Source organism: Macaca thibetana, chromosome 12 (genome assembly GCF_024542745.1).
Source record: "Macaca thibetana thibetana isolate TM-01 chromosome 12, ASM2454274v1, whole genome shotgun sequence".
Taxonomy (NCBI): Eukaryota; Metazoa; Chordata; class Mammalia; order Primates; family Cercopithecidae; genus Macaca; species Macaca thibetana.
In genome coordinates this window covers 39,836,601-39,857,647 of record NC_065589.1, presented here as the reverse complement: position 1 = coordinate 39,857,647, position 21,047 = coordinate 39,836,601, and the positions used below count along the sequence as shown (strand labels likewise).

The following is a 21,047-nucleotide window of genomic DNA, read 5'->3' as shown; positions in this document are numbered from 1 at the left end:
AGGCAGGAGAATCGCTTGAACCTGGGAGGGGGAGGTTGCAGTGAGCTGAGATTGTGCCACTGAACTCCAGCCTGGACAAAAAGAGTGAGACACTGTCAAAAAAAAAAAAAAAAAAAAAAAAAAAAAAGTCAAAAGTCAATATATAAATTCACAAATTTAATTTATAACTAGACATTTGATCAATGTTTATCTTAAAACATTTATACATTCAAATTAGCAAAAAAAATTGGTTTAGATTTCCTCATAGAGAAGATGGGAAAATGTCTTATGTTACATTTGTGTCTTAGTTCATTTTGTATTACTATAACAGAATACCTGAGACTGAGTAATTTATAAAGAAAAGAAGTTGATTTAGTTCTGCAGGTTGGGAAGTTAAAGATCATGGCCCCGGCTTCTGACAAGGGCTTTAGTGCTGCATCATAACATGGTAGAGAAGGTCAAAGGGGAAGTGGACACATGCCAAGAGGCAAACTCCAAGGCGCGTTGGGCTTTATAACAAACCACTCTCTCATGATCACCTTCTACTCAACAATATATGGTTTATCACTGGCCCTTATTTCTGAGTTCGTTAATATACTGAATCTGGTTAAAATGAGAATTAAATAGCAGCTTTGAAAGAAAAACAAAGGGACAATATAATAAAAGGGAAACAGGGGACATGAAGGATGTACATGGCAACAGCCCATATTTTCAGGTAACCAGTCCCAGTCCTATGTATGTTATTCTGGAAATAGATTTCTCATAGTTTATTTCACAGATGCTGGTACCTGTCCCTTTATTCTCTCTAGCTGCCCATTTCAAGAGTCACTAGAGGTACTTGTGGCTCTTAATACAAGGCTCAGTATCCCAAATGACAGACTCTTAATGACCCCAATCAGTTTGATACTCCTGTCATGTCCTTTGTCTGCTATGTTAAAAAATGTAAAAAATTTGTGTAGGATCTAGATATTAAGAAAAAAATGGAAATATATATATATATATATATATGGTTTCAAAACAAATTGCTAAGGTTTGAATTTCTCCTCATCAAAACTCTTGTTGAAATCTGACCCCAACCTCAGTGTGGGAGTATTGGGAGGTGGAGACCTAGTAAGAGGTGTTTGGGTCATGGGGGCAGATCCCTCATGAATGGTTTAGTGCCTTTTTCATGGTAATGAGTGAGTTCTTACTCTCATGAGATTGGATTAGTTCTCTCAGGAATGCTTCTGAATGGGTTGTTATACAGCCAGCACGCCCCTTGATTTTGCCTCTTCACACAGGTCTGCTTCCCCTTTGACCTTTTCTGCCATGTTATGAAGCAGCACTAAAGCTCTCACCAGAAACCAGGGTCATGCCCTTGAACTCCCCAGCCTGCAGAACCATGAGCTAAACTTTTTTACTTTATAAATTTCCCTGTCTCAGGTATTCTGTTATAGCAAAACAGACTATGACACAAATGTTTAGTGTTGATTGGAAAAATGACATAGAAATAAATATTCAGTAAGAGAAGAAACAATTCTTTCCACATGTATCATATGATGGTATCCAGGACTTCTATAACATGACACAGATGACTTATGCCTGCTTACTTATTGAGCTGTTCAGTAAGAAAACCGCCTATTTGTTCATATTTATTGTCTTCAGTAAGCTTGCTTGGAGTGTCTTGTAGTTGCTAAGGATAAGAAAGTCAATGTTAAGTAAATAGAAAGACTGTTTCTTCCTCTCTGCAAAGAAAATGAGAATATAAATTCTAAAGAACCATATGAAATAGGAAGTTCCGAACTAGAGAGTGAAAGATATAGGACATGTATGCTATTGTAATCTGAACTGAGCTACTGAGCTTCATATACTTGTTTCTCCTGGCTGCCTGTGCAAACTGCACATACTGTGATGTGGGGTAGCCACAGATTAGTTTAACGACTTAGTAATAGGCCTAAAGAACACTTAAACTGTGTTGCTAGTCTGTATCGCAATGCTCTAAATACAGCTAAAGATTTTCAATTTTGATTCTGAGCAGAAATTGGATATAAAATTTGCCTAAATACACAGTATGCCATACAGCAACGCATTTATTATATAAAAAGTCAAAATAAAACAAAACAAAAAACAACCTAATTCAAGGGCATCTTTGGGGCTGGAAGATGCCATATCAGAACATGACTTTATGTTCATCCTAAACCCCAGAAATATGCAAGATATGAGCCTATCACAAATACCACATCCAGCTTGAACAAACCAGCCAGCAACACTTTCAAGCTTTACTGAAAATAAGGCAGAATGAATGGTAAGTTAAAAGGTACTGAAACCTGGCATAATGTTGGTATCATGAACTATATCCATGACATCAGTGTAAAAGTAAAACAAAGTTTTTCTGTAACTTCTAATATCGTCAGGTAGGTAATCTGTTCATTTTTGAGAACACATGACCACTTTCCATCACTTGTTCCTCTTAAGTTTTTCCTTTCCATAGTCTTTTCTTATCTCCTTTGCATTTAAATTCTCTTTTTACTGTCTTCCTCTTTTTCCCTGTCCTACTAATATCTTGAGCCTGCCAGCAGTATTCCTATGTATTTCAGTGTTGCTGGCAGCATTTGCAATTAGGAAAATGCTGACCCTTGGCTGAAGGAGAATGTTTCTCAATGTTTTGTAAATTTTAAATTAACCTTGGTTAAAAAAAAAAAAAAAAAGTTTCAATGTTATCACCTAAATGAAGTGTAATACATCTAAACAAGAGAACATGGAACGCAATGTACCTTGAGAGCTACAAAATCATATGGATGAAAGCCAATACAGGCTTCATGAATTTGGGACATCATTCGAGCTGTTTTCTCCCAGAATCCAAGCAGTGTTCTCTGCAAAAAAAGAAAAGGTGACACTACAGTTCTCCTTCACCTCCATGATTTTTTAAGTGCTATATTTCCTTACTAGTTTAGTAGATGAACAGTTGCCAAGTAAGAAGCAGCAGGAACTAAATTCAATTTTCCAAGTTTTCGGAACCATAAAGCACTGCAAATAGTGATTGTGCATAAGAATTGGCATCTTTGTCTGCACGTGTGGGTGTTATCGGTATAAATAGCACAGGAATGCACACTGGAGCCACCTAGAGAGTAACTGCAGCTAAGAGAATGAAAACTTAGGGATTAGAACATCTGAGATATCAAAAAGAGAAATGTTAAAAGCACAAAAATACCAGTCTCTGTTAAAGGAGGGACACATGTGTAATCTTTATATTAATGGGAATATATAAAACTTTTTAATTGGAGAAAAATTACATTTACCACTAAAAATTACATTCACTAAATCTGGCCTTTCATCTAGAGTTCAAGAGAGATTTGCCAAAAAATGTGTTCTCAAGCTAACTCAAGTAATTGGAAATTTTCCTCGCTGCTTCAGGGTTCCTGATTAAAGTGAGGGGGATGAATGGAGAGAATAAAGGAGAATTGAACTCATAGCTGTTGTGTTTCAGGCAAGATGCTAAACAGATATCACACACAGTTATTTTCAAGTGCATCCTTTCTCCATTCCTGAATCCCACAGTACTGAACTGAAATAGGCAGACTCCCTAAAAGCAGGAGTTAATGTCCATTTCCTGTAGTTTATTACTCTTTTCTTATGTAAGTACAGTTTATTCAATTTTTTCCATTTAAAAATATATGTAAAAATCAATAACTGCTTATTAATATCTAACTTATTCATTGTGTGTTATTTATATGTGATTTGTGGTAATATAAGCACAAGTGAGACTTCTGAGGTTAAAGTGATACAGGATGGCAACTTGGCAGAATGAAAAGAACATAGAACTTAGAATTAGAAAACTTTGGTTTCTAAGCCCAACACTGCTATTCAAAGGAATCTAATCACACATAGTTTTTTGCACCCTCTAGACAACTTTTAAAAAGGAATCTCACCACTCATCTTTACTGCAAGGACATGCTGACCATGGAGGTGGGTACCTGGTAGGTAGTGAGCGAATGAGATAGCATATTGCAGCGACTAGCTCCAAGTAAATCCACTTTCTGACAAACATCCATCTTTAACTTGTCAAAAGAAGCTTTGCTATTTCTCACTTGCATCTGTACCTGCAATAAAATGCTAATTTTTATTACAGATATATAGTATAAATATAGTACAAGGTTCATAATAGTTTCAGAAATAAATTATAATAAAGACTAATTCCTTTTCCCTGTATCATTAATATTTCATGTGTAATGATGAAGATTTTGGCTACTGTTAGTAATTGTAGGAGATTCTTTCCAGAAGATATCTTTATGCTGAGAAAGTATGAGATAATAGATGGAAAGCAAATCGTTTTTAAAAAACTATTCCAAATAAAAAGAAACATTTAAAACTATTCATAGATAGCACTTAGCTAAGAGCAGAAGAATAAATGGAAAGGGGACCTCGTTAAAGCACTGAGAAATATTAATAATATTTCTGAATCATGCAGATATTTATAAATTCCAGTAGAGGCCTATTGTATTTCTTGAATAAATGGTGAGTCATGCCATCAGGTAGTGTGAATACTCAACTTTTTAATATATTCATTCAACAAATGTACCTATTATATGCAAGGCATTGTTCTAGGCTCTGAGATACTGTGGTGAACAAAACAATGTTCTTCCCCACCATCCTTGGGTAGGGAGGCACACGAAAAAAAGAAGTAAATAAATATATAGTTGCAAAAGTAGCAAATAAGTAAACAGAAATGAATGACTGATGACATGAAAGTCCCTGGTGAGATCATGCATGATGTTTGAACTGGGACAGAAAGATGATGAGCAGACTATGCTAAGACGCTGGGGAGAGCATTTCAGAACTAGGGACAAGCAAGGACAAAGGTTCTGAGAGTGGTAGGGGGTGAAGACCTTATCATGTTAGAAGAACAAGCAGCAAGGAGGTAGAGCACATTCTTCCTGGAGTGTAGGAAGCAAGTACAACATGTGGTTGTGGAGGGACCAGAGATCAGGCCATGCAGGGTTTTTAGGGTCCAGATAGGGACTTGGATTGTATTTGATGTGGTTTGACTGTGTCCCTGCCAAGATCTCATCTTGAATTCCCACATGTTATGGGAGGGACCCAGTGAGAGATAATTGAATCATGGGGGCAGGTCTTTCCCATGTTGTTCTTGTGATAGTAAGTCTCACAAGATCTGATAGTTTTAAAAGGGGGAGTTTCCCTGTACAAGCTCTTTTTGCCTGCCACCATCCATGTAAGACGTGACTTGCTCTTCCTTGCCTTCTACCATGATTGTGAGGCCTCCCCAGCCACATGGAACTGTAAGTCCATTAAATATCTTTCCAGTCTCAGGTATGTCTTTATCAGCAGCATGAAAATAGACTAATACATTATTCTTCTTTTAAAAATTGAGGTGAAAGTTGCATAACATACAATTAGCAATTTTAAAGTGTTCAATTAAGTGGCATTTAGCGCATTCACAATGTTGTTCAATCACTCCCTTGGACTGTATTCTGTCAAAGGATGTAAAAGGGATGGAATACGAGGTTGTTGTGGCCTGAGGCCATGTATTCACCTACTTCATAGGGCTGTTGTGTGTAATCAATGAGGCAAACCACTTAACATCTGGCCCAGAGTCATGGCTCCATCAGAATTAAATATTATTATTTTTATTATGGGGTCTCTATTTATGAAATGAATGGTAAAATGAATTTTGTTATTTATGTATCATACAATGAGGGGTTATAACTTATAATAAGGAGTTTATTTAGCAAAAACATATGAAGTCTGTGGCCAAACTTTGTATTGTGACAGAATAAAAATTTTGATAACCTTCATATTTTCTTATAATTAATAATCATTTTACATGAGTTTTTACTTAAATTACTTTTGTCCCTCTGTAATAAACTATTTTCTTCCTGCAACGAATCTCAAAAGTTCAAGCAAGCACATTTAAGAGGTAATTTAGATCTATCATGAAACAGATTAAAAAAATTAATAAAAAAGGTAGACGGTGTGAAGATGCCACTCCAGGAGTAAAAATAAAAGTGTGATAAACTTTTGTACTTCAACTACAGTCTCCAAGCAACCAAGAATGTATAATGAAACATATATTTCTCAACAAACACCTGAAATTTTATTATCTTAATTATTCTGTGGCAGTTCCATATTTCATACACCAAGAAAAGGAAAAGGATACATTTTCATACTTTTCTAAACTTTTCCATTTGCTTTAAGGTGTCTGGGTCCAGCTCTTGGGATACATCTTTCATCCACAGCAGAGCTCCTCTGTATTCTGTGCGCGCCTGCTCCATCCGATTAATTGTCATCAAGGTATCAGATACCGCCCTTTGGCTGAATGTTGCTACTTCTTGCTTCAGACGAGACAGAGGAGTACACAGGGCCAATCTAATGGCAGAGAGGTAAAAATCAGAGGGTTGAACACATCATAAGTAAAACAAAACAAAGTTTAAACCAATGACAAAGCATATTTGCTAACAAGATGAATCTACAAGTAAAAATTTATTAAGTTCCCTAAGGAGATTTTGAAAGCAAATAAGGATCATATAGCCAACTCTGAATTATCAATAAATATGTGTTGGCCGGGAGCGGTGGCTCACGCCTGTAATCCCAACACTCTGGGAGGCCAAGGCGGGCAGATCACCTGAGGTCAGGAGTTTGCGACCAGCCTGGCCAACATGGCGAAACCCTGTCTCTACTAAATGCAAAAGATTAGCCGGGAATGGTGGGCGGGTGCCTGTAATCCCAGCTACTCGGGAGGCTGAGGCAGGAGAATCACTTGAACCCGGGAAGTGGAGGTTGCAGCAAGCCGAGATGGCACCACTGCACTCCAGCCTGGGCAACAGAGTGAAACTCCACCTCAAAAAAAAAAAAAAAAAAAAAAAGTGTCTAAACCTCCCCCAGTATTACTTTAGGAAATATGTCATTTTGCAATACTCTGGATGTTATTCCATGTATAAATAACCTGAGAAGTAAATGTGCCATTTAGAAAACAGTTCTGAGAGGAACAGAGAACCTGCATTCATAAAGCATAATCCAATTAACAGAAAGCCTTTCATTTGACAAGTTCAGGGAAAACCTGGGTTTGGAAGAGTAGATGAGATGCTAGGAGAACTAATGAGTATGGAGTTCTTAGCAGCTGAGGATGAGGACAATATAACAAGTATTTAAGAAACACAAATTAAATCCAATTCCTCCTTTTTGCTTAGTGGCCATTGGAGGGCCCTGTACTTAGTACCTCCATGTCACTTCCTTCAAGATAGACTTCTGCACTGACGTGATGTTTCAGAATAAAGCTATATAAATTGGATACCATCATTATAGGTCTGATAAGGACTGTTTTATTCTTCTTAAATGCTAAAGATTTGGGCTCGGTTTAGTAATTATAGGAGATGCTTTGCAGTAGGTATCATTATATTAGAAACTGAAATAATAACTGGAAACTATGTAATTAAGAAGAAAAAAATTTTCTAATTAAAAAGTACCACTGTATTTATAGTATGGTATCAAAAAGTGAAATTGGAAATACACATTTTTAAGATGTTAGTCATTCTGTGACTGTTACATTAAACCAGTTGAGAAATATAACTGACACTTGTCTGATTTTAGGGGAAATAAAAGAACATCAATCATTAAATAATTATTTTGAATACAAAATTAGTAATTAAGAATTAGGTATCAAAACATATAACTGTGGTATATTTCTCTTTAACCCTTTATTAGAATGAACAGTGACCTTTACAAATATGCAAATTTAAGTACATATGTCAAAACTGTCAGATTGACTACAGATTCAAGATAATGAACCACCATGGTAAACCTTTGCTTGGCTGAAGAACAAAGTGCCTTGCCAGTGGCGTCCATCATTTTGCCAGCTTGAGTTGCATCCCGTTCCGCTTGAAACTTTAAAAAGAGCCCTAGCTCATTTTCTTCCTCTGATATAACTAGGAAAAAAATTACAGTGTAGTTAATTGTTTCCTTTCATCATTTGTTTAAAACATATACACAACTACAATTCTCACAGCAATAACTTTCTATACAAGATTTACTTGGGGGAAGAAGAAGAGAGACTTATTTTTTAAATGCAATTCCTGGGCTCCATTTCCAGAGACTCTACTTTCCATAGGTCTAGGGAATCTGGCTTCTTATCAGCACTCCAGATGGTTTCGACACAGTGAATCCAAGGACCTCGCTTTGAGAAGGACTGATTTTTAGTGACAAAAATCTCTCAAAACTACAAAACAAAGCCATAAATGATGCATTTTCAAATGTGCAGAGATGTATTTTAGGATAATTGCCTCTTACAAAGTGTTTCCTATTTAAACTTGTTAATTCATTCTTGACTCCATCCTGGCTTCAGTTTCCTATGATTGGTATCCCAGACCCACAGATGTCCACAGTTCTGCTCCAGCAACCCTAAAAACTGTCATCTAGTGCACTGCTGCTCAAAGTGTGGGCCATGTACCAGTATTGGTCTAGAATCCTCTGTTACCAAGCTGTGACAAGCAAAGAAGGAAGGAAACTGAGAATAACTGTGTAGAGACTTTAAGCATTTTATATTTGTCAAATCTAATAAAGTGAGCTTATAATACATTTTTCACGCATTTTATTTCATTTTTCTAAAAGTTATTTTTTTAAAAGATGGGATCTTGCTCTGATGCCCAGCCTGGAGTGCAGTGGCTTGATCATAGCTCACTGCAACCTCGAATTCCTGGGCTCAAGTGATCCTCCTGCCTCAGCCTCCTGAGTAGCTTAGACTATAGGCATGAGTGCTTGGCTAATTTTTAAAAAATTATTTTAGAGGCAGGGTCTCACTATGTTGCCCATGCTGGTCTCAAACTTCTAGCCTCAAGCCGTCTTCCCACCTTGGCCTCCCAAAGCACTGGAATTACAGGCACGAGTCACAGTGCTCAGCTAAAAATTCATTTTAACTGAATTTTACAAAGGTATCAGTTTACAACAGATTGAAAGTAAACCATGCAACAAAAAAAAAGTCCTTCACCACAATTTAAGAAATATTGATCTAGTGTAAGCTGATCCTGTAACCACAATAAGACTAATAAGGGGAGAAAACCCACTGCGCTCCAATTATAAGCTTAAAGTACATAAACAACAACAAAAGTCATGCCTAATTTCATCCTACTTCATAGAAAATCAAAGTTAAAACTGAAAGGTAAATGCCTGGCTATTTGTGGGGCAGCAACAGAACTCAGGCCTCCTCATGCTGCCTCCCCACTCCCCCTGTCCCCGCCGCCATGCCTGTAAGAGTGACCCAAGGAGAGCACAATGGTGTAATGAGGAAGGTGTCTACACAGTCTGTAGTCTCATCTCTAATAAAACCATGAACAACCGACCTGATACAGAGCAGATGCGGTTTGGGGAGTCATGCTAATTTAATGCTGATGTACAGTTTACACATTTCCTTTGAATCAGAACGTCATAAAATATACCTCAATGAAAATTACTAGGGCTGGGCACAGTGGCTCACACCTGTAATCCCAGCACTTTGGGAGGCCGAGGCGCGTGGATCACGAGGTCAGGAGATCGAGACCATCCTGGCTAACACGGTGAAACCCCGTCTCTATTAAAAATCCAAAAAATTAGCCAGGCATGGTGGCAGGCGCCTGTAGCCCCAGCTACTCGAGAGGCTGAGGCAGGAGAATGGCATGAACCCGGGAGGTGGAGCTTGCAGTGAGCATAGATCATGCCACTACACTCCAGCCTGGGTGACAGAGCGAGACTCCACCTCAAAAACAAAACAAAACAAAAAACCTACTAGAAAATATTCATTTGGGTATAGTGGTTCAGAAAGCACTTTGAATACTTGGAATACTTCATTATCAACTATCAACTGAACATAAATGATCACTGAAGCTTACCTTTATCATTGCAGAAAGGGCAGTCAGTGAGGCTGAATCTTTGCTGCTTCTATGTTGAGACCTGCCTGCCAAAATCTACAGAGACCCCTCCCTGACGTGTTCTCCCCTCAGTCAAGAGATTCCCATAAATTTATGGTGCTGGACTAACCTACTGCATTTGTCTGATGTTACTCCCAACAGATGTATTAATACAAATGTCTTCAAGAAATCACGTATTTATACACAATCTTGAAGCGAAAATACACAATTAAATCTATATATGTATATCTCTTCCTTATCCTGAAATGCTCTACCAGAGTGCTAAAAGATCCAGTGATTTCAGGGTATATAAACTTGCTGATTTTCTTCACATTTTCATTTCTAAGACAGGACTCACTTGGTCCAGTGATTGTGATGGCCTTTTACTGCTTGGTAAAATATATAAGGTCATTAGTAATCTGACCCCAAATTTCCTTTGTTCCTTTATCCTCCCATTAGTTTCAATGACAAACTCTTCTGTCCATGCAGGCTGTTCTCATTCTTTAAGCTCTTTAAACTCCAAGTCTCTTCTCTACATGTTCAACTTCTATAAATCCTTTAAGTTTTACCTCAATTCCTGTCTATGGAGTTGTCTTTACCAATTACTCTAATCCATGGTTATTTTTCACTCCTAGGAATTCAGTTATGTCTATATCATTATTCTGAACTCAATTACATACTACTTATATTGTCTCTCTTTTTGTTACAAAAGTTGTTTCTCCAACTATTTCCTTGGGAAAAGCACATGGCAGGTAGTCAAAAAAATACTTGAATAATCATGCTTTATTGGATTTCTTTCTTTAATGGGACAATATATAAGATCTGATTATAAAGTGATCAGATTAATTTACGTAGCTACATGAGAAAAATTATTGATTCATTGAAATCAAATATTTATCGAGTACTGACTACATGCTAGACCACTGTTTCTAGACTGTAGACACAGAAATATAACAGAAAAATTCTGTCCTGGCCGGGTGCAGTGACTCACGCCTGTAATCCCAGCACTTTGGGAGGCCAAGGCGGGTGGATCACAAGGATAGGAGTTCAAGACCAACCTGGCTAAGATGGTGAAACCCCATCTCTACTAAAAATACAAAAATTAGCCGGGCATGCTGGTGAGCGCCTATAATCCCAGCTACTTGGGAGGCTGAGGCAGAGCACTGCTTGAACCCAGGAGGCAGAGGTTGCAGTGAGCTGAGATTGCGCCACTGAACTCCAGCCTGGGTGACAGAGTGAGACTCCGCCTCAAAAAAAAAAAAAAAAGTCTGCCCTTAGGGAGGGCATATTCTAGTGGTGGGAAGAAAAACAATGGACAAAATATATAGAATGTTGAATATTGTTAACTGGACAGGGAGTTTTGAGAGAAAAAAGTATTGCATTGCATTGCATTGTATTGTACTGTATTTTTTGTACCCTCTGAGGGCAGAGAGTATTGCATTTTAGATATGCAGTTCAGGGAGGGCCTCATTTAAAAAGATGACATTTGACCAAATACACAAAGGAAGTTAGGGATTCCACTATGCAGATGTGCCTACTATGTAAGGTATTAATATGGCTAAAGGGGAGAAAGTTTTAGGAGGTGTGATTAGAGAGGTCGCCATGTCCAGCAGGCCCATGGTAATTAAAAAAGGAGAAGTGATCCAAAGATTGAGTTTTAACCCGAACAGGTCCAGGAGAGAAGAGAATCAGCAAAGGCAGGATGCCAAGAAAGAGTGACCAGGAGGAGGAAAATCCGGAAAGCCAAGTGAAGAAAGTGTATCAAGGAATAGGAAATAATCAACTGTGTTAAATAATGTGATAAGCCAGATTTAGATAGGAGTTGGTTAATCACGACCTTGACAAGAGAAATTTGGTGGAGTGATGCGGATGAAAACTTGACTGGAGTGAGTACAAGAGAAAGTGGAAGGAAAGGAACAGAGACCATGCAGACAGACAATTACATCATGTTTTTCTGTAAACAGCAGCAGAGGAATTAAATTTAATTGCAAGGGCAAGTGGGAGTCAAGAAAGAGAGGTTTAAGGCTGGGCGCGGTGGCTCAAGCCTGTAATCCCAGCACTTTGGGAGGCTGAGGCGGGCGAAGCACAAGGTCAGGAGATCGAGACCACAGTGAAACCCCGTCTCTACTAAAAATACAAAAAAAATTAGCCGGGCGCGGTGGCGGGCGCCTGTAGTCCCAGCTACTCAGGAGGCTGAGGCAGGAGAATGGCGGGAACCCGGGAGGCGGAGCTTGCAGTGAGCCGAGATCGCACCACTGCACTCCAGCCTGGGCAACAGCGTGAGACTCCGTCTCAAAAAAAAAAAAAAAAAAAAAAAAAAAAAAGAAAAAAAGAAAGAGAGGTTTAAGTGATGGAAACAAATCCATTTCAGATGCTGGGCAGGCCCAGGCATGGTGACTCACACCTGTAATCCCAGCACTTTGGGAGGTCGAGGCAGGAGGATCACTTGAGACCAGGAATTTGAAACCAGTCTGGGCAGCATAGTGAGATCCTGTGTCTACCAAAAAGTACAAAAATTAGCCAGGTATCCCAGCTACTTGGTAGGCTGAGGCGGGAGGATCACTTGAGCCCAGGTGGTGGAGACTGTAGTGAGCTGTGATCGCACCGCTGCACTCCAGCCTGGGTGATAGAGAAAGACCCTGTCTCAAAGAAAAAAAAGAATATCAGCAAAACATAAATCTGGGTTAGAGGATTTGATTAACTGAGGAGAAAAGAGAGAATACTGGGGCGCCTTTGAGAACAGGTCACTGTAAATATTCATATTCTGCCATAAGATGCTATTCACAAAATTGTTCTACTATTACATTAAATCTTTCATTTTAAAAAATGCTAATATTTATTTTAAATGGGAATTATCAGATAGATATCTAGGATTTCATACCATTGAGTCTTAGCTGGTATTTCTCGACTATCTTCAGAAGTTCAGTGCATGTCTCTTGAACGGAGTGAAAAACCTTGAGATATAAATTTTATTAGGACAATTTAAAGAACTATAAACAAATATATGTTATAAGCACTCCAAAAGCAAAACATTTTCTTATAAGTATTATGTCTGTTTTAAAAACATTATGTCTATTTTCCTTGGCTATGACGTGTGCTTTAGTTTTGGTTTTACTTCCTATGTAGAAAGCACATTCCCCCATGAGAGCTGGAAAAAATGATAATAAATATATGGGAGCAAACAAAAAATTAAAAGTGACGAATTTGTCCTCATCTCAGCTCCAAACAACCTAAATAACAAAAACATAAATCTAATATAAACTGCATCAAATATTGCCAACCACAGATGAACAGAGTGTAGATAAACTTACAAAGTGTTAACTCCGAGTCTGGCTTTTCTTCCATACTGGTCTAAGCAAAACAGATTAGTGAATTTACTATAAAAATTAAATAATGTATTATAACATCAAATATAAATTATTTTTAGATTTTTTTAAAGAATTTTCTATAGATATTAATTCTTTCATTACTACTGCTGCTAATTGCTAACAGAAAAGGAAATATCCAGTAGACTCTCGTTTCAAAATTAAGCACATGAAAATTTGAGATGAGGCCACACTATATACATGACATAAATCTTCAACGAATTAATACATGTAGGTGTTCCCAGATAAACAAGCCAGCGTAAGTTTTAGAGTATAGCTACAATGAGGATTTTTTGTTTTTTTTTTTTTTGAGGTGGAGTCTCACTCTGTCGCCCAGGCTGGAGTTCAGTGGAGCAATCTCGGCTCACTGCAACCTCTGCCACCTGGGTTCAAGCAATTCTTCTGCCTCAGCCTCCTCAGTAGCTGGGATTACAGGTGCCTGTTACCATGCCCGGCTAATTTTTGTATTTTTAGTAGAGACAGGGTTTCACCATCTTGGCCAGGCTCGTCTTGAACTCCTGACCTCAGGTGATCCACCTGCCTCAGCCTCCCAAAGTGCTGGGATTAGATTTTTTTTTTTTTTAATAGCAAGGCCTGTCTGTTCAGAATCTACACTAAAGAATTTTTTTTTTTTTTTTTTTTTTTTGAGACGGAGTCTCGCTGTGTCTCCCAGGCTGGAGTGCAGTGGCGCGATCTCCGCTCACTGCAAGCTCCGTCGCCTCCCGGGTTCACACCATTCTCCTGCCTCAGCCTCCTGAGAAGCTGAGACTACAGGCGCCACCACCATGCCCGGCTAATTTTTTTGTATTTTTAGTAGAGATGGGGTTTCACCGTGTTCGCCAGGATGGTTTCGATCTCCTGACCTCGTGATCCGCCCGCCTAGGCCTCCCAAAGTGCTGGGATTACAGGCGTGAGCCACCGCACCCAGCTACACTAAAGAATTTTTATGTGACTTAGTTCAAAAAGATCTTGGTACTGGTATATAATACTAAGCCCTAACCCTTTGATTTTTCAGATGCCTAATATCATCAAGAAGCCTGAACATTCTATCTCTGGAGCAGTTTTTATTATTATTTTGATGTTTGATCAAGCCTAAAGAAGGTAGATAATAAACACGAAAATCGTAAAAGGAGGAGCAGGCATCGATTTTCCTTATGACTTTAGACATGTTTGAAGTGCATTTGGTATCTGGATTTGGCAATTGTAAAATCTGTTTTAAATGCATATGGAAGAAGATTAGAAAAGAATACAAAAGACTGGGCACGGTATCTCACGGCTCCTGCCTGTAATCCCAGCACTTTGGGAGGGAGGCCGAGGTGGGTGGATCGCCTGAGTTCGAGAGTTAGAGACCAGCCTGCCCAGCATGGTGAAACCCTGTATCTACTAAAAATACAAAAATTAGCCAGCCATGGTGGCAGGCTCCTGTAATCCCAGCTCTTTGGGAAGCTGAGGCAAGAGAATTGCTTGAACAATCCTGGAGGCGGAGGTTGCTGTGAGCTGAGATCATGCCACCGCACTCCAGCCTGGGCAACAGAGCAAGAGTCCATCTCAAAAAAAAAAAAAAGAATACAGAAAAGATAGTTCTACTAAGATGACGTGATTATGCTTGATATTTTTTCCATAGGTTTACGCACTATTTTTATTTTTATAATAAAACTGTTTCTCATTTTTAAAAATACAAATGTGGGAGAAAGTTCTTGGTTGATTCCAAATACTTATCTAATGGCCAGATTTACACTGAATTTATAACATGTCACCCACAGATGACCTAACAATGTAAAACAATACCAAAACCTCATACATTCCCACTTCTATGGGAATATATCTGGAACAAGTTCTTGTTGCGTTAAAACATACAACACCAATAATAATAAAGTCTTCATTTTTACACATTTGTCACTGAATCCTAGGAATACTTTTCAATACAAATAGTAAAATCTTGTCAAATTTTTTATCTATTTCCGTATTTGTTTTGGCAGTAAGTTTACTTTTTGCAGAATGAAAATACTTGATCAAGACCAGTTTAATTAGACCCATATTTTTAAGAATCCCACCATAATGATTATATTCCAAGTATAACAGAATCCCTGCTTAGAAATATTTGTAAGAGTTAGCTTAAATTAGTGTGTGTATATGTGTGTGTGTGTGTGTGTGTATATATATATATGTTGAGTTAGTAAATCTGCATTTAAAAATTCAGACATTTGAGCTGGGCATGGTGGCTCACACCTGTAATCCCAGCACTTTGGGAGGCTGAGGCAGGTGGATCACCTGAGGTCGGGAGTTTGAGACCAGCCTGACCAACATGGAGAAACCCTGTCTCTACTAAAAATACAAAATTAGCTGGGAATGGTGGTACAGGCCTGTAATCCCAGCTACTCGGGAGGGTGAGGCAGGAGAATCGCTTGAACCCAGGAGGCGGAGGTTGTGGTGAGCCGAGATGCGCCATTGTGCTCCAGCCTGGGCAACCACAGTGAAACTCCGTCCAAAAAAAAAAAAAAAAGAAAATCAGACTTTTTTATTCATTTATATTATACTCTTCTCTAATTAGCCTACTTACTTTAAACCATTTATTGCTTTAAAATTGTTTCACGGCAATTATTTAAAATAAAAAACAGTCAAAAAAGGCATTAGGAAATATTTCAATAACTCTATCTCTTAATAAAATAGAAACAATAACTATTATATTCATTCGCTGTTTGATTTTAATTATTTCAATGAGGTATAAGACTTCATATCAAAGTACTACAAAATAGTATGACTTGATATATAATGAGTACATGGTCTCAATTGGGAATGTAATTAATTCATTAAGACTTGGCTTAAAAACTGTAATATGTGTGCCAGAGAAACTACTTTATTCATATTTTATCTAAGTTAGTGAATACCAGTTTTGCAAATTTTCAGTTTGTGAGAACTGTGACCTCCTAGTCAGAGCTCTGATTGACAGCTGGATACAACTAAATATTCTATTATCCCCATAAGCTCTCCAGTGTGAAAACTTGTTGCAGTCCCCCTTGGAGCCCCAAATAATGGCCGGTTATATGCAATACATAGAATGCTCAAATTTACCTCAAGTTTAGCATCCAGTTCAGCATCAGACGCCACCAAGTGCTCATCCTCTTTTTTTCCTGTTGCTTTGATAAAGACCTGTTTAGTTTTCCAGTATTTCTTTTGCATTCTGCTGACTACTGACTGATTATCTTCTGGTCTGGGTTGCCCAAAGGAATCCATGGAGTGACTATAATGAACAGACTAAAATTAAACTTCTTGTAAAAATTCTCAATAATAGGCCGGGCACGGTGGTTCATGCCTGTAATCCCAGCACTTTGGGAGGTGAATCACAGGGTCAGGAGATCGAGACCATTCTGGCTAAAACGGTGAAACCCTGTCTCTATTAAAAATACAAAAAAAATTAGCCAGGCGTGGTGGCAGGCACCTGTAGTCCCAGCTACTCGGGAGGCTGAGGCAGGAGAATGGCGTGAACCCGGGAGGTGGAGCTTGCAGTGAGCCGAGATCGTGCCACTGCACTCCAGCCTGGGAGACAGGGCAAGACTCCGTCTCAAAAAAAAAAAAAAAAAATCAATAATAAATACGTTTAGCTAGCCAATATTTAATCTGACAAATGGAAAAAAGGTACTAAATATAATTTTTTTTTAGAGTCAGGGTCTCGTTCCATCGCTCAGGCTCTAATGTAGTGGTGCAATCATAGTTCACGATAACGTGCGCTCAAGCAAGCTCCTGCCTCAGCCTCATGCAGCACTGGGATTACAGGTGTGAACTACCACATCCGGCCCCTACTATTGATGTTCTCAGTCTGACATGCTAATGCTTGCTTTATATGGTCTAAATGTATGTTACAATTTCAACTTGCACATGAAACAGGCAAAAGATTATATTTATATTAATTTTAGATGACAAAGGTAATAAAACAAGATTTTGCAGTTATGTCTAGAGAAAATTATATTTTATTTGACTGGTATCTATTTATAGATGTTTATTACTTTCTAAGTTTTGCTTTTGTAATAAAACTGCAAAATAAACTTGTACATACATCTTTACATACTACTATCATTTCCTTAGGAAGATTTCCTATAGTTATAATTGCCATGTCAGACAAACATCCATTTAATATTTTCAGATATGCAGATTCCAACACATACTCTTTAAAAATCACTCAAAGAAATATTTTAATGTCCAATAAATCAACACAAATAAAGTGCTTAGGTATAAGGGAAGATATGTTATAAAAGAAATACAGATGGACATTATAAAATGTAAACATAAAAATTAACATATGCCAGGCGTGGTGGCTCACGCCTGTAATCCCAGCACTTTGGGAGGCCAAGGTGGGTGGATCACGAGGTCAGGAGATCGAGACCATCCTGGCCAACATGGTGAAACCCTGTCTGTACTAAAATACAAAAAATTAGCTGGGCGTGGTGGCACGCACCTGTAATCCCAGCTACTCAGGAGGCTGAGGCAGGAGAATCACTTGAACCCAGGAGGCAGAGGTTGCAGTGAGCCAAGATCATACCACTGCACTCCAGCCTGGTGACAAAGCAAGACTCCGTCCCAAAAAATAAAATAAAATAAAATAACCTCTAAGAAGTTATTCTTAACAAGGTTAATGTGGCTACATAAGGAAATGCAAATGTGAAAAGTATTTCTTAAGGATATATAAAAAGAATAAATACTAATAACAGTTTGGATCTAAAGCTCAAATTATTCCAACAAACTGTAAGAGTAGGAACAAAAGGGAAATACTAAAGTATGTGACTCACTCGTTATTTCCAAACACATTGATAGATGCTAGTGTATTTTTCATGTTAGTAAAGAAATAGAGGTTCATTTTCTTTTAATTTTAATTACTAATTAAATAAAAATAGAATGTTTAATCTCCAAATTACTAGGGGTAAAACAAAAGAGCCAGAAAAACTTGAGCAAAAGCAAAAGACTGAGTGGGAAAAACAGGAGTAAGGCATATAACACAAAGTACAAAACAAGAAGATGGAAGAAGAAGAACAATTATATTATTTAGTATGATAGATGCAAACTTCTTTTTAAATACAAAGAATCTCAAATCATAAAAAACAAAAATCGAAATCCAACTATATGCTATTTGAGATCTACTTAAAACAAAATGACATAGAAACATAAAAATAAAGATATGAGTTAAGATATACCAGGTAAATAGAAACAAAATGAAATTAGAATAGCTATATTAGTATCAGACAAAGCAGATTTAAATAAAAAGCATAAAATAGAACAAGGACAAGCTGTAAAGTCCACAAAGTGGCCAATTTTCCAGATACCCTCTGGATTATTATCCTTTGGATATCCTCCTACATTCCTGGGCAGTACATATTAGTCACCATTTAATTGCCAAATCTCTTAATATGTTATCCTGGAAAATTTGTCTGGACATTATTTGGAATAGAGAGGGAATTTAATTTGGGTACCTAGGGATAACGGATTTGATATAAGCATTATATTGTTCTGACACATCGAGTGTCTTGAGAGAAACTTAGTTTTTCTTCCCCATCCAGTTTCTTTCTTCTTTTGGTTGCTCTCAACTGCTTTCAGTCCTCCTTCTCCTTCCCTCCCCTCCCAATTTTATAAGACTTATCAGCAGTCCAACCATATGACAAACTGTTAATCTCTTCTACTAAACTGACTGCAGATTTAAGCTCAATTAGGAGAACAAAATACTAGGGAGTATCAGAAGAGAATACCTCTTCCCTGCGTCAACTTCCATGTTGATGTAGTTCAAACAATATACTCCTGTCCTCGGCAACCACTCTCTCAGTATCTCTTTGGAAGAGAAAGAGTAACTTATCTGATTGGACATCAAAAACTCGACTCCTCCATTTCTGGAAACTATCTTGCCTGCAGAGGGCACATGGTCCCTGGCAAAGGGAGCAAGTGACCGGGAGGATAAATCTGCAAAAGGTGGGATTTGCATATTTGTGGTTTTATGACTGAGGGCACTGCTAAATCTGCTTACCACTGGGGGTCGGTTAGGCAGGAAGCCAAGTCTTACTGGCTTAACATAGATAACAGAGTTCAAGGCTGGCAGAACTATCAGATATTTAGGAGAGATTTCATAAAAGGGAGGGAGCCAAAGAGGAGGAAACCCCAAAATTTGTATATAAAATCCTCCCAAGACCTGTGCTAATCACTAAACTAATCATGAGGCAAGGGAGGGAAACCCAAGAATCATGACAGAAAATCAATCACTGAAAAACGAAATAACTAAGTAAAGATTTCAGCACTACCACTACAGAGGAGACAGTTTGGAGTCTGGGTTCAGTCAAGTTAACTGGCTTCTAAAATAAAAATTCTTTTTCAGAAAAGCAAAACAGAATCCGCAATCTCTCAAATGCATCATTCAAAATCCCAAGTATCCAATCAAAAAAATACTAGACATATAAAGAAATAGGAAAATGTGACCTATTCAGCCTTTAAAAAGAAAGAAATCTTGTCATTTGTGACAATATGGATAAACCTGAAAGACAAATACCACATGATCTCAATTACATGTAAAATCTAAAAAAGTTGAACTAATAGAAGTAGAGAGTAGAATGGTAGTTACCAGAGGCTGGGAAGAGGGGTATTGGGAAGATGTTTGTCAAAGGACACAAAATTTCAGTTAGAAGGAGTAAGTTCTATTGTACAACAGAGGGACAATAGTTAATAATGATGTATTACATTCTCGGAGGTCTACTGTACAACATGGGGACTATAGTTCTTAACAATGTATATATTTTTGGAGGTCTATTGTACAACATGGGGATTATAGTTAGTAACAATGTATTATATTCTTGGAGATATCTATGAAGCAGGATTTTTAGTGTTCTTACCAGAAAAAAAAGATGATGTAACACGTATGTTAATTATGTTGATTTAGCCATTCCACAGTGTTTCAAACGTAATGTACATGACAAATATATACCATTTTCTCAATTAAAAATAATTTTCGAATTAAAAATGGTAACAAATTCTTCAGTCTTAAGGAAAATTACACCAGATAATTTGGATTTATAGAAAAGAATGGAATGACCATAATTGGTAAATGTCCTCAGAAATATAAGACTATTGTTTCTTTCTTAATTTCTTCACATTATATAACTTTTACATGCATAGAGGCCGGGTGTGGTGGCTCACACCTGTAATCCCAGCAGTTTGAGAGGCTGAGGTGGGTGGATCGCTTGAGCTTGGGAGGTCAAGGCCAGCATGGGCAACATGGCAAGATACTTTCTCTACAAAAAATACAAAAATTAGCTGGGCGTGGTGGCTGGCACCTGCAGTCCCTGCTGCTCGGGAGGCTGAGGTGGGAGGATCACTTGAGACTGGGAGGTGGAGGTTGCAGGGAGCCAGGACTGTGCCACTGCACTCCAGACTGGGTGAAAGAGGCACATCCAGTCTCAAAAAACAAAAACAAAAAACCCTACCATACACAGACAACAATAAAATAGCAGCTCAATTATCAATTCTGCCATTTTAAAAAACATCATTGATATGTTTACCCATTCTTTACCACCTCACTCCATCATCATCATCATCATCATATGGTTCTTTTCCATAAAATTTACATACACTGACACCTCTAATTTTTAGCTATATACTTTTTTCATTACTTATTTTACTTACAGATTCAGGGTCTCACTCTGTTGCCCTGGTTAGAGTACAGTGGCACAATCATAGCTCACTGCAGTCTCAAACTCCTGGGCTCAAGTAATCCTCCCAACTAAGCTTCTGGAGTAGCTGGGACCACAGGAAACACACCATCATGCCTGGCTAATTTATTTTTATTTTTGTAGTGACGAAG

The 21,047-nt window shown here is 38.0% G+C and overlaps 2 protein-coding genes across 7 annotated transcripts in view; both read right to left on the bottom strand.

Moving 5' to 3' along the window:
- Nucleotides 1-21,047, bottom strand: part of SUMO1 (small ubiquitin like modifier 1) — a 1,087,495-nt gene that overhangs the window by 644,956 nt on the left and 421,492 nt on the right. The gene's annotated exons all lie outside the window — the stretch shown is intronic.
- ICA1L (islet cell autoantigen 1 like) overlaps nt 1-21,047 on the bottom strand; it is a 98,346-nt gene that overhangs the window by 43,738 nt on the left and 33,561 nt on the right. For all 6 annotated transcript variants that reach the window (XR_007718131.1, XM_050750888.1, XM_050750892.1 and 3 more), the window contains 7 exons: nt 16,289-16,457; nt 12,733-12,805; nt 7,775-7,898; nt 6,144-6,342; nt 3,933-4,058; nt 2,733-2,831; nt 1,569-1,651 (listed from right to left, as the gene is read on the bottom strand). Coding sequence is in view for 5 of the 6 variants with exons in the window: in XM_050750888.1 (XP_050606845.1) it covers nt 1,569-1,651; nt 2,733-2,831; nt 3,933-4,058; nt 6,144-6,342; nt 7,775-7,898; nt 12,733-12,805; nt 16,289-16,450 (866 nt within the window). In the remaining variant the exon portion in view is untranslated. The remainder of the gene's footprint in view (nt 1-1,568; nt 1,652-2,732; nt 2,832-3,932; nt 4,059-6,143; nt 6,343-7,774; nt 7,899-12,732; nt 12,806-16,288; nt 16,458-21,047) is intronic.